This window comes from Hypanus sabinus, chromosome 5 (genome assembly GCF_030144855.1).
Source record: "Hypanus sabinus isolate sHypSab1 chromosome 5, sHypSab1.hap1, whole genome shotgun sequence".
Classification (NCBI taxonomy): Eukaryota; Metazoa; Chordata; class Chondrichthyes; order Myliobatiformes; family Dasyatidae; genus Hypanus; species Hypanus sabinus.
In genome coordinates, this window is record NC_082710.1 from 134,796,421 (window position 1) to 134,808,214 (window position 11,794).

General features: G+C 40.9%; 1 protein-coding gene across 1 annotated transcript in view; it reads left to right on the forward strand.

The window, feature by feature from the left end:
• The window catches only part of mzt1 (mitotic spindle organizing protein 1), a 31,225-nt gene extending 20,886 nt beyond the window's left edge, over window positions 1-10,339 (forward strand). Inside the window, exons 2-3 of the mRNA XM_059970452.1 lie at window positions 6,914-7,059; window positions 9,310-10,339. Of these exons, the coding sequence (XP_059826435.1) occupies window positions 6,914-7,059; window positions 9,310-9,333 (170 nt within the window). The 3' untranslated portion in view covers window positions 9,334-10,339. The remainder of the gene's footprint in view (window positions 1-6,913; window positions 7,060-9,309) is intronic.
• The last annotated feature ends 1,455 nt before the right edge of the window (window positions 10,340-11,794 follow it).

The following is an 11,794-nucleotide window of genomic DNA, read 5'->3' on the forward strand; positions in this document are numbered from 1 at the left end:
CAATTCCTGTTCATTACACATCACCAAGTCCAAAATAGCCTCGTTCCTGGTTGGCTCAAGCACAAGCTGTTCCAAAAATACATCCCTTAGACACTCCACAAACTCCCTATCCTGGGGTCCAACACCTACCTGATTCTCCCAGTCCACCTGCATGTTGAAATCTCCCATAACGACTGCATTACCTTTAGCACATGCCAATGTTAACTCCCTAATCAACTTGTACCCAATATCCACGCTACTGTTTGGTGGCCTGTACACAACACCCATTAGGGTCTTTTTACCCTTACTGTTCCTCAGCTCAATCCCCACAGACTCTACTTCCCCTGTTCCCAAGTCACCTCTTGCTAAGGACTGAATCTCATTCCTCACCAACAGGGCCACCCCACCCCCTCTTCCCATATTTCTGTCTCTACGATAGCACGTATACCCTGGTACACTCAATTCCCAGGCCTGATCCCCTTGCAGCCATGTCTCCGTTATCCCAACAATATCATAGTTCCCCATTTTCATCTGAGCTTCAAGCTCATCTGTCTTATTTCTGACACTACGCGCATTCAAGTATAGGATCCTTAGCCCATTCCTCCTCTCTTTGCTTAAAACACTGTCTACTGTACCTAACCCAGCTCTTTGAACTTCCATCGGGCAAATTGCACCCTGAATTTTGATGACCTTCTCAAGATCACCCAAACCTTGTATACATTTAACCCCATGCACCTTCTGACCAACCCTCTGGATCTGGATCCCTGCCCCCTGCACATCTAGTTTAAACCCCCCCCCCGAGCAGCACTGGCAAATACTCCTGCAAGAATGTTAGTACCCCTCCGGTTCAGATGTAGACTATCCCTTCGAAACAGATCCCAATGTCCCTGGAACAAAGACCAATTAACCAAAAACCTGAACCCTTCCTTCCTGCACCATGCTCTCAGCCTCGTATTAATGTGCATAATCATTCTATTCTTCGCCTCACTCGCACGTGGCACAGGTAGCAATCCCGAGATTGTCACCCTGGAGGTCCTGCCTTTCAGCTTCACTCCTAACTCCCTGAACTCTCTAAGCAGGACCCCCTCACTCACCATACCTACATCATTGGTCCCTACATGGACCACTACATCTGGGTTCATGCCCTCACTCTCAAGAATAGCCTGCACCCGATCTGAGATGTCCCGGACCCTGGCACCAGGGAGGCAACATACCATCCGAGACTCCCGATCTGCCCCACAAAATCTCCTATCTGCCCCCCTAACTATAGAGTCCCCTAAAACTATCGCTCTCTTCTCTTCCCTCCTCCCCTTTCTAGTTGAGGGTTCAACCTCTGTGCCAGAGGCAGGACCACTACAACTCATTCCTGATAGGTCATCCCCATCAACAGTATCCAGTATGGTATACTTATTGTTAATGGGAATGGCCGCAGGGGTGCTCTGCTCTCTCTGCCTGCTCCCCCTGCCCCTCTGGACCGTCACCCATCTGCCTACTTCTTGGTTTTTTGGTGTGACTACCTCCTGATAACTCCTATCTATCTCTGCCTCCACCTCCCGAATGATCCGTAGTTCATCCAGCTCCTGCTCCAACTCCCTAACTCGGTCTGAGAGGAGCTGCAGCTGGACGCACCTTTTGCAGGTGTGGTCATCAGGGACAACTGTGTTGACCCTGACCTCCCACATACTGCATACGGAGCACACCACTGCTCTGACTGTCTCCCCCATACCTGAACTGGATTAATGGAATAAGTCTAAAAAGCACCTAGTGACCTTACCTTCTTCCCCTCAGCGAGCAATCACACAAGCTTACCGAAGTCCCCTTACGCCAAAGCCCAGGACTCTGCTTCCACGGACTCTGCTGCCCGCTCGACGCTGCCCGGTCTGAAAAGAAGTCCTGCCTTTTAAAGTGCGCGCTCGACGCTGACGTCACTCGCTCCTGCGCAGTTCCCCCTCCTCCACAGGTATTGACCAGGTAGGCTGAAATCCTGCCTACACGGTCGAATTCTCTGAGCTCCCAGCTGAATCACAAGCTGTAACTTGCTCCCGATTCAAATGACCACTCTGAAAAGAAGTCCTGCCTTTTAAAGTCCTTGTGTAAGCTTCTGGGTCAGTGGCAACCTGTGATCAAGAAGTCTGTTAGGAAATGGTCACAGGAGGCCAATGAGGCCCTATAAAGCTGCTTTGAAGAGACTGACTGGGATGTGTTCTGTAGTACATATGGAGAGGACATTGAAGGACTGATGAATTGCAATACAGTGTACATCAACTTCTTTGAGGATAATACTGTTCCAACTAGGACTGTATGCTGTTTCCCAAACAATAAACCTTTGGACGTCAAAGCCATAATGTACAGGAAGAAGAGGGCATTCAGAAATGGAGATAGGAGGACACTGGAGAGCCAATGGCCCAAGACACATGGACTGTCACTGCTGAGCAGGTAAGGAGGAAACTCAGCAGACTTCACCCAGACAAGGCTGTGGGTCCGGGCAGCATCAGCCCAAGGGTATTCCAGGTGTGTGCTACCTCCTTAATCTGAGCCTGAGCCTGGAGAGGGTACCTGTGCTGTGGAAAACATCCTGCCTAGTTCCAGTACCCAGGAACTCATGTCCCTCCACACCCAGTGACACTGACCTCGCCTGTAGACTTGCCGTACATTTCCAAACCAAAAGCCGTGGATGAACCGGAAGATACGTTGTCTGCTGAAGGCTAGATCTGTGGCCTTCAAGTCTGGCAACCCAGGCCTGTACCAGAAAACCAGGTATGATTTGCCGAGGGCTATTTCAAGGGTGAAGAGACAATTTCAAACAAGGTTAGAGGCAATATCGGATGCATGGCAACTCTGGAAGGGTCTGCAAGACATTACTTCCTAAAAAGCAAAACCCAATTGCACGAATGGCAGCGATGCTTCATTAACCAGATGAATTCAATGTTTTCTTTGCCTGCTTTGAAAGGGAGAATACAACGACAGCTGTGAAGATCCCTGCTGCACATGATGACTCTGTGATCTCCGTCACAGAGGTGGATGTTAGACTGTCTTTAAAGAGAGTGAACCCTTGCAAGCTGGAAGGTCTCGATGGAGTACCTGGTAAGGCTCTGAAAACCTGTGCCAACCAACTAGCGGAAGTATTCAAGGACATTTTCAACCTCTCACTGCTGCGGGTGGAAGTTCCCACTTCAAAAAGTCAACAATTATACCGATGCCTATGAAGAATAATGTGGACTGCCTTAAGGCTGATTTATACTTGTGCGCCGCATCTATGCCATAGGTACCACGTACCCTACACTGTAGGGTGATGTGCATCTCCCCAAAAAAGTAATTCAAGCATCGCAGCGATGCAGACCACAACAGCTGTGATTGGTCCGCTTGGTAACATCACATTTCTGGTTGCTTCTTCTCCGCCATGTCTGTACACCAATGCAAAATAGATGAATCAAATCGTCAAATCTACCTGCCGACATGAGAAAATCGTCCATGTCTCATGAAGAAACTCAACACAGTGGCATAGAAACCCCACCGCCAGCTAGTGTTTTGGCGCACACCAACGCATGCTCGCTATGGCGTAGAGCGACACAGAAGTGAAAATCAGGGCTACGGCGTAGCCCATACGCACAAGTATAAAGCAATCTTTAATGACTATCCCCTGGTAGTACTCACATCGACAGTGATGAAATCGCTTGAGAGCTTGGTCGTGACTAGGCTGAACTCCTGCCTCAGCAAGGATCTGGACCCATTGCAATTTGCCTATCGCCACAATAGGTCAACGGCAGACGCAATCTCAATGGCTCTTCACATGGCTTTAGACCATCTGGACAACACAAACACCTACGTCAGGATGCTGTTCATCGACTATAGCTCAGCATTTAATACCATGGATCCCACAATACTGATTGAGAAATTGCAAAAACTGAGCCTCAGTACCTCCCTCTGCAATTAGATCCTCAACTTCCTAACCAGAAGACCACAATCTGTGCAGATTGATGATAATATCTCTTCCTCGCTGGCGCACTTCAAGGGTGTGTGCTTAGCCCACTGCTCTACTTCAAATCCCTGGGTGTCTAGATCCTTGAGGATCTAACCCGGTCCCAACTTATCGATGTAGTTATAAAGAAGGCATGGCAGCAGCTATACTTTATTAGGAGTTTGACGAGATTTGGCATGTCAACAAATACACTCAAAAACTTCTATAGTTGTACCATGGAGAGCATTCTGACAGGCTGCATCTGACTGGTATGGAGGGGCTACTGCAAGGGATGGAAAGAAGCTGCAGAAGGTTGTAAATCTAGTCAGCTCCATCTTGGGTATTAGCCTAGAAAGTACCCAGGACATCTTCAGGGAGCAGTGTCTCAGAAAGGCAATGTCTATTATTAAGGACCTCCAGCACCCAGGGCATACCCTTTTCTCACTGTTACCATCAGGGAAGAGGTACAGAAGCCTGAAGGCACATTCTCAACGATCCAGGAACAGGTTTTTTCCCTCTGCCATCTGATTCCTAAATGGACAGTGAATCTTTGGACACTACCTCACTTTTTTTTAAATATACAGTGATTGTGTTTTTGCATGTTTTTTTTTAAATCTATTCAATATATGTTAATAATTTTCTTGTTTATTTATTATTATTATTTTCTCTACTAGATTATGTATTGCATTGAACTGCTGCTGCCAAGTTAACAATTTCACGTCACCTGCCAGTGATAATAAGCCTGCTTCTAATTCTGATGTTATGAAATCATTAGAAAGACTGGTCCTGACAGACCTCCAGACCACCTTAAATCCATCACTGAACCCCATGCAGTTTGTTTACTAATCACATACTGGAGTCAATGATGCCATTGTCTTCCTGCTTCAACGGGCTTACACCCATCTAGATGAGATTGGCAGCATTGTGAGAATCATGTTCTTTGATTTCTCCAGTGCTTTTAACAGCATATGACCTGTTTTACTGGGGAGTAAGCTCATGGAGATGCAGGTAGATGCTCCACTAGTGTTCTGGATTACAGACTACCTGTCCAGACAGCCACAGTATGTGAGTTTGCAGAGCTGTGCATCAGGTACTGTGGTTAGCAGCACAGGGACACCTCAGGGGGCTGTCCTGTTCACCATCTACACCTCGGACACCAGATACTCCACCTGCAGAAGGTTTCAGACGATTCAGCAGTTGTGGGCTGTATCAGCCAGGTCAAGAGGCTGAGTACAGAAGAGTGGTGGACAACTTTGTTGAGTGGTGTGGGCTGAATCACCTGCAGCTCAACATCACTAAGACCAAGGAGTAGGTGGTGGACTTCAGGAAGGTGAGAACACCCTGCAACCCCATCTCCATCAAGGGAACAGATGTGGAAGATAGCCAGGATTACAAATATCTGGGAGCTCACCTGGACAGGACTGAAAATACAGGGGCTCTGTACAAGTAGGGATGGAGCCGACTGTACTTCCCGAGGAGGCTCCAGTCAACGTGAGTAGTACTATGCTGCAGATGTTCTACGTTTGGGTTGTAGCCAGCATTCTATTCTATGCTGTAATCTGCTGTGCCAGCACGGTGAGAGCAGTTGGTGCCAAGAAAATCAATAAGCTCGTCAAGAAGGCTGCTTCTGTTCTGGGAGTGGAACTGGATTTCCTGGTGCCTGCATCTACAGAAGTTATGGAGCATTATGGACAATCCCTCACAACCCCTCTATGACGTAGTGGACAAACAGAGGAGCACCTTTAGTAACAGACTGATTCCACTGAGGTTCACCACTGCACACCACAGGGGATCCTTTCTCCCTACGGCTATATGACTACAACTCCTCCTCCTTAAGTATATGGTTTCATTGCACATCTATATTACTTTTTAATGCATACTGTATTTTGTATTGTTTTGTATCTCATCAATGATTACATTTTGTATTTTAAAGTATATACTTCCGACTAAAAAACCTTGTAACAATAATTTCCTCTGGGATAAATAAAGTCTTATTCTTATAATTTACATTATATATTATGTCACTTCTAATTTCAGTTTTAAAACAATTTTAAAGCTAAAACTGAAAGTGCAACAAAATATATTGTGTATTTGTGTGTGTGTATATATATATATATATATACACTCCAGATTATTAACTGCTGTATTGGAGAATATGCTTTGTGCTTCAAATATTAGCATTACTGTCCTAATTGTGCCATAGTTATGTTTCTCTTTAAGATGTCAAATGACAAATTAAGTGCAATTTTAATTACAATTTCCTGAGATAAAAATGAACTTTTCTACAGGTGAGCGAGATAACTGTGTTTGATCTTTTCGCTCAAATGCTTACAGTTTATAAACTGCATCATTAAATATCTATTTTATATTCCTGATTGAAAGAATATACATTAACAATTTCAGGAAATTGGTATATGGACCTGAAGAGATAACTAATCTGTTTATTGAAGATATACTTGTGGTGTAATCATTTGAGGATTTTTGTGGGGGGGAAATCCCACAGCACTGTACATTTAAAGAAATTATACATTAATTTTTTTTTTCTATCAATTGTGTCTTGCATTACTTTCTAAGGAGCAAGTACAAGCAATTTTAGATTAGTAGTTCAACTTCTTTTTCTAGGAACTTTCAAAAATCATGGCATGTCACTTCATCACATTGATTTAAAACTGGCTGAGTGTATATATCACCTTTACTTGCAGATATGGTCTGCAAAACTTTAGACATGAAATGTTATACTTAATATTTCTGTTAGTTGAATTCTAATTAATGTTGCTATGGATTTTTAAAGTGATTGTGTTGTCCCAAGAGTCCTGACACTAAAACATAAAGGTAACGGCATGATTACGAGACCATGTTATATATGCAAGTTGTTACTGATATCATATTATAATAACATGATGCATTTTGGATCTCCTGAGCAATTGTCTTTTAATTCTACCCAAAGCAATAAAATTAACTATTTTTTCCTTCCAGTTCTCCTTGAAATTTCAAGATTGCTGAATACTGGTCTTGACATGGAGTCCCTCTCAATCTGTGTCCGTCTTTGTGAACAGGGAATCAATCCTGAAGCCTTGGCCTCAGTTATTAAGGAACTGCGCAAGGCCACTGAATCACTTAAAGTAAGCAAAATTTATGTGCAATAAAACAAACGGTTAATTTCATAGCAGGGGAAAGCTATTTGAGCCTACATACCTGTGATGGATTTCTCCTACCTTATTAGAGCACCCTTATCCTTTGTGCAGGTCTATTGCTTAGAAAGTTAAGAGCGCTAAAGAGCTATATGACAGTGTGCATTCTGCTTCACTCCTAAAGTTGGATTCCATTGACTTCAGTAATCTTTTACACAAGAGTAACCTACAGTTTGTCACAATGGAATCTGCACAAATATACTATAAAAGGGAATAATCTGGGGAGCAGCAGAAATCTTGTGACTGGTTTAATGAATAAAGGAATTGGCTACTTTAACAAATGTAGGTGGTGTTCTATACAAGTGTAAATTCTGACTTTTTTATGTTAAATAATATCTTTGGATTACAATGTCTTAGTGACTGAGGGCAAAATTACTGCGATGCTGTTATGTGCAAAGAAGAGATTAAATAGATTTGATTAAAAATGAAACCTATGCTTAGAGGGTGAGATATTGGATTAGAAAAATATGTAGGATATACCTTTGTAATGAAATATTGCAGAACATGGAGATATGTACTTGTAAGGTGGCAGTTTAGTAGGAATCAACAGAAACTAATTTTCTGGTTAGCTGATCCTCAGTTGAACAGTGGTTGACTGCAGCAAGAATGTTGTGCAACAGAAGTTGACAAATACTTAAACTTGGAAACTTGAAGTAGAGAATAAAGAAGTCAGATTTCAAAAGGAAAATACAATCAGCAAACTTGTATCAGTCACTGCATATGCAAAAATTGTTGGAACAGAAGTTGATGGAAGATACAATAAACACACACAAAATGCTGGAGGAACTCAGCAGGCCAGGCAGCATCTGTGGAGAAAAGTACAGTCTTCACAGTGTCCTAACAAAGCATCTTGTGTGTGTTGCTTCGACTTCCAGCATCTGCAGATTTTCTCTTGCTTGTGATTGGAAGATACAGTAGATGCCTTCAAAACTGGTGATGCTTAGTAGAATAACTAACTGAAAACTCTTTCAACAGAAAAGGAAGAGGAGAACTGAGACTTTTAGATGATGGTATATATCTGGAATGCATGGAGTGGGGTGAAGGCAATTTAGTATAACTTTTAAAAAGGAATTGGAAAGTACTTAAGTACAATAATTACAGAATGAAGCAAGGAAGTGAAGCAAATTGGCTTTTTCAAGATTGCTAAACCAAGAAACTTGTGGTGGACATACAGGAAGGTTATACCAGTAGTGAAGATTTGTATAGCCTATGGGTATTATGGTATGCCCATTGGGATAAATGATCTTTTGCTTAATTCTGTCCTGCTTTGCTGTAAGTGGGTATGCTTTCCTGGCATGCATGAAGTCTGTATGAGGATTCTGCGGGTCCAAACCCAAACTTATTCTAACACAGACATAATTTGAATGATAGTGATTTTATTGTTTGCACTGTAGAGTACTGAGCATCAGTTAATTGCCAGTACAGGATATAAAAGGACCTTTTAATCAATGAAAATCCTTACACAGTAAAAATTTGGTAAAAGGGAAAATTAGTCTCTTTATTTAGAAAAAACCTCAATAAAAAGGACTTTGTTTAAGTTTGTAGGAGCCATTTAACATTTTTAGTGAATTGAATTAGTAAATTTCTTTATCAAAGTACATGTCACCATATACAACCCTGAGATCCATTTTCTTGTGGGCATACTCAGCAAATCCATAGAATAATAGCCATAACAGAATGAATGAAAGACCTCTCAACCTGGGTGTTCAGCCAAAGTGCAGAAGACAAACTGTGCAAATACAAAAAGAGAGAACTAATAATAAATAAGGAATAAATGTTGAGACGAGATAAAGAGTCCTTGAAAGTCAGTCCATGGGTTGTGGGAGTATTTGAATGATGGGGCGAGTGAAGTTTTGCCTGTTGTTTGAGGAGGAGGTCTGCGAATTGCCTAATATAAATCATATGTACAACCTGAGGGAACTTCGTATCCATCCTAAAATTCACCCTGTATCAGTGTTCGAATTAACATTTTTTCCAGTTTTACCTTTAGTCTTGCTGAGCAACAATCACTGACCAATCTGGTCTGTCTTGATTAAAAAGCACTGTAAAATTGTAGTCAACTTAAGCTCTATCAGATTTGGCATAGTATTGCAATTTTCAAAAATAAATAGGCTATGAAGCAATGTCAAAGTACTGCACTTGAGAACCTGTACTCAATTTTTGCTTTTTTTTCCTTCCTAGATTACAGAGAATATGACTGGTTGACATAATCTTTGTGATGGAGCTCTCAACTTGGTGCCTACGCTAGGTCACGCACAAAGTCATGGTGATGAAAGATTGTACTAAGTTGGCAAAAGCATGATTTTATAAGATAGAGATGATCACAGCAGGTTAAATTATGTAAACTGTGGAGTAATCTGTTGTTGACATGCAAATATTTGTCAACTACAATGAATTTGTTAAATTCCGTTTAAATGTATTGATTCAATGGCTTTTTTTTTTGGGAATTTGTGTTTTTGAAAAAAAAGAATGGTGTTTCAAGCACTAACTTCTTGCCAAGGGTGTTACTAAAACTGATACAATGCATTTAAACTTCCATTACTCGTCTGAAAATGCTTATTTGCATTTGACCATAACTCTGATACTGTAATTATTCTCTGTGTGTGTGTGTAGTTTTTTTGCCTTATAAAAGCTAAAAAATATTTCTATTCAAGGCATGTCATGACAGTACAAATACAGATTATACTGAAGCTCGTCCTTTATGAGAATTTTTATTGTACTTGGCATCAGCTAAATCATAATTGGAATGCAAGTATGGTTGTATATTTACAAAGAAAAGTGATTTATTGTGTCTTTCCCTTCAGAATTATAAACAGTGCTGTCGCAATCTGCTGATAATAAGCAATTCTAAAATTAAACCTAATGATTTGTGCTATTCTGGAATGATCGTTGTTAATGCAATAATTTACAATTTCTCAATTATTTTATTAAGTGGTATGGCACTTTATCAAAAGTTTCAGTATATCAACATGTAGTTTTGTCCCTAAGCAAATTAATCAGAATGTTAAAGTTTGTGCATGTTAGATATTTTAAGTATTATCTTTGCATAGGTACCCAACCTATCCATAAATTTTGTTTCAATTTTTCTAATAATTGGAGCACTTTTATTTTTACAAAATACAGTACAAGTCATGTGTTTTAATAACACAGGTAAATGTTACAGCAGTTATTGAAAATGTACACAATATATAAAATCTTTCAAATGACTGAATTTATACTTGATGATTCATTTATTTATTTTATTGAGATGCAGCGTGAGCCATGTTGCCCAGCAGTCCCTGATTTAACCCCCACTTAATCCCGAGACAATTTACAATGACCAACTAACAGATCTCTGGACTGTGGAAGCACCCAGAGGAAACCCACACAGTCACACGGCAGACATGCAAACTCCTTACAGGCAGCGGCGGGAATTAATGTCGCCTAAAAGGTAGAGCATTGTGCTAACCACTACACTACCATGCCGCATTGTAGAGCAAATATAAAAGTGGCTTTCAGAGTTGCCTTTTGTTTATCTCTGTCCCTACCTCCAATTGAACATCCCATAAATGCAGCAATTAAAATTGAATTGTGCTAATGTTACAAAAATTTGCATGCAAAGTGAAGTAAATTTCATTAAATATATCTTCACTTCTAGATGTCTGCAGCAGTAATTCAAGTAATAACAAAAGAAATTTTGAAAGTATTAAATAGGTGATTAAATATATTTGCATGTTATATTTCCATTCAGGATCTGCCATGCAGAATTTTTCACAGAATTGTAAAATTTTTGCTCATGAAATGTAATTATATTTAAAATTTAAAAATTTTATGCATATTCTTATGTTCTCTTCGGCTACCTTGAGTTATGCTGCATCTTTAGTCCTAAAACTGTGGTTTCTGTATCAATTCCAAGCAAACATGTTAAACTGCAGCTGCACTTGGACACTCACTCACAGACAAGAGCACAATTAAAAACAGTTAATGAAAATCATGCAATTTACTTAAAATCCTGGCAATATTAATTAAACATAAATTCTCTAGCGCAACACTCTTACCCATTATTTATCTTGCTATTTGTTGATCCTGAAGTTGCCAACAATTAATACAATCAATAAAAAAAAGAGTGGAAATTAAATTGAGCTTGTAAGTTCAAATTACACGCTATCAAAGTATGTATACTATATGCATACTATTGGACCAACAACTTTGAGGCTGCGAGAGTGCAAGGGCTTTTTCATCCTGCACAGATTATGTCATTGTCAGAAATGACAGACAACCAACACACACACACTATATAAAACCTTGTTGAGATTCATCTCCTTTAGGGCAGTCACAAAACAGAAACTCAATAGAACCTATCAAAAAAGAAGACCTTCAAACAACCAATGAGGGGGGGGGGGGAAAAGAACAAATCATGCAAACAATAAAAGTAAGCAAATAATACTCAGAACTAAAGTTCTCAAAAATGAGTTCACAGCCATGAAGCCAGTCATCATTGTAGCTAGTCTAGGAGCCCATTCGTTGCAGGCCACAGCCTCTGTTCAGTGCAAAGATGAGGAAATCTTGCCGGGCTGCGAGCTGAACACAAGCCAATCTTTTGCCTCTGGCCCCGACACTGACTTTTCTGATCTGGCCTAGGGCTTAAATCAGCAAAACATTGGCTCGTTCCTCACTCTTGGACCTG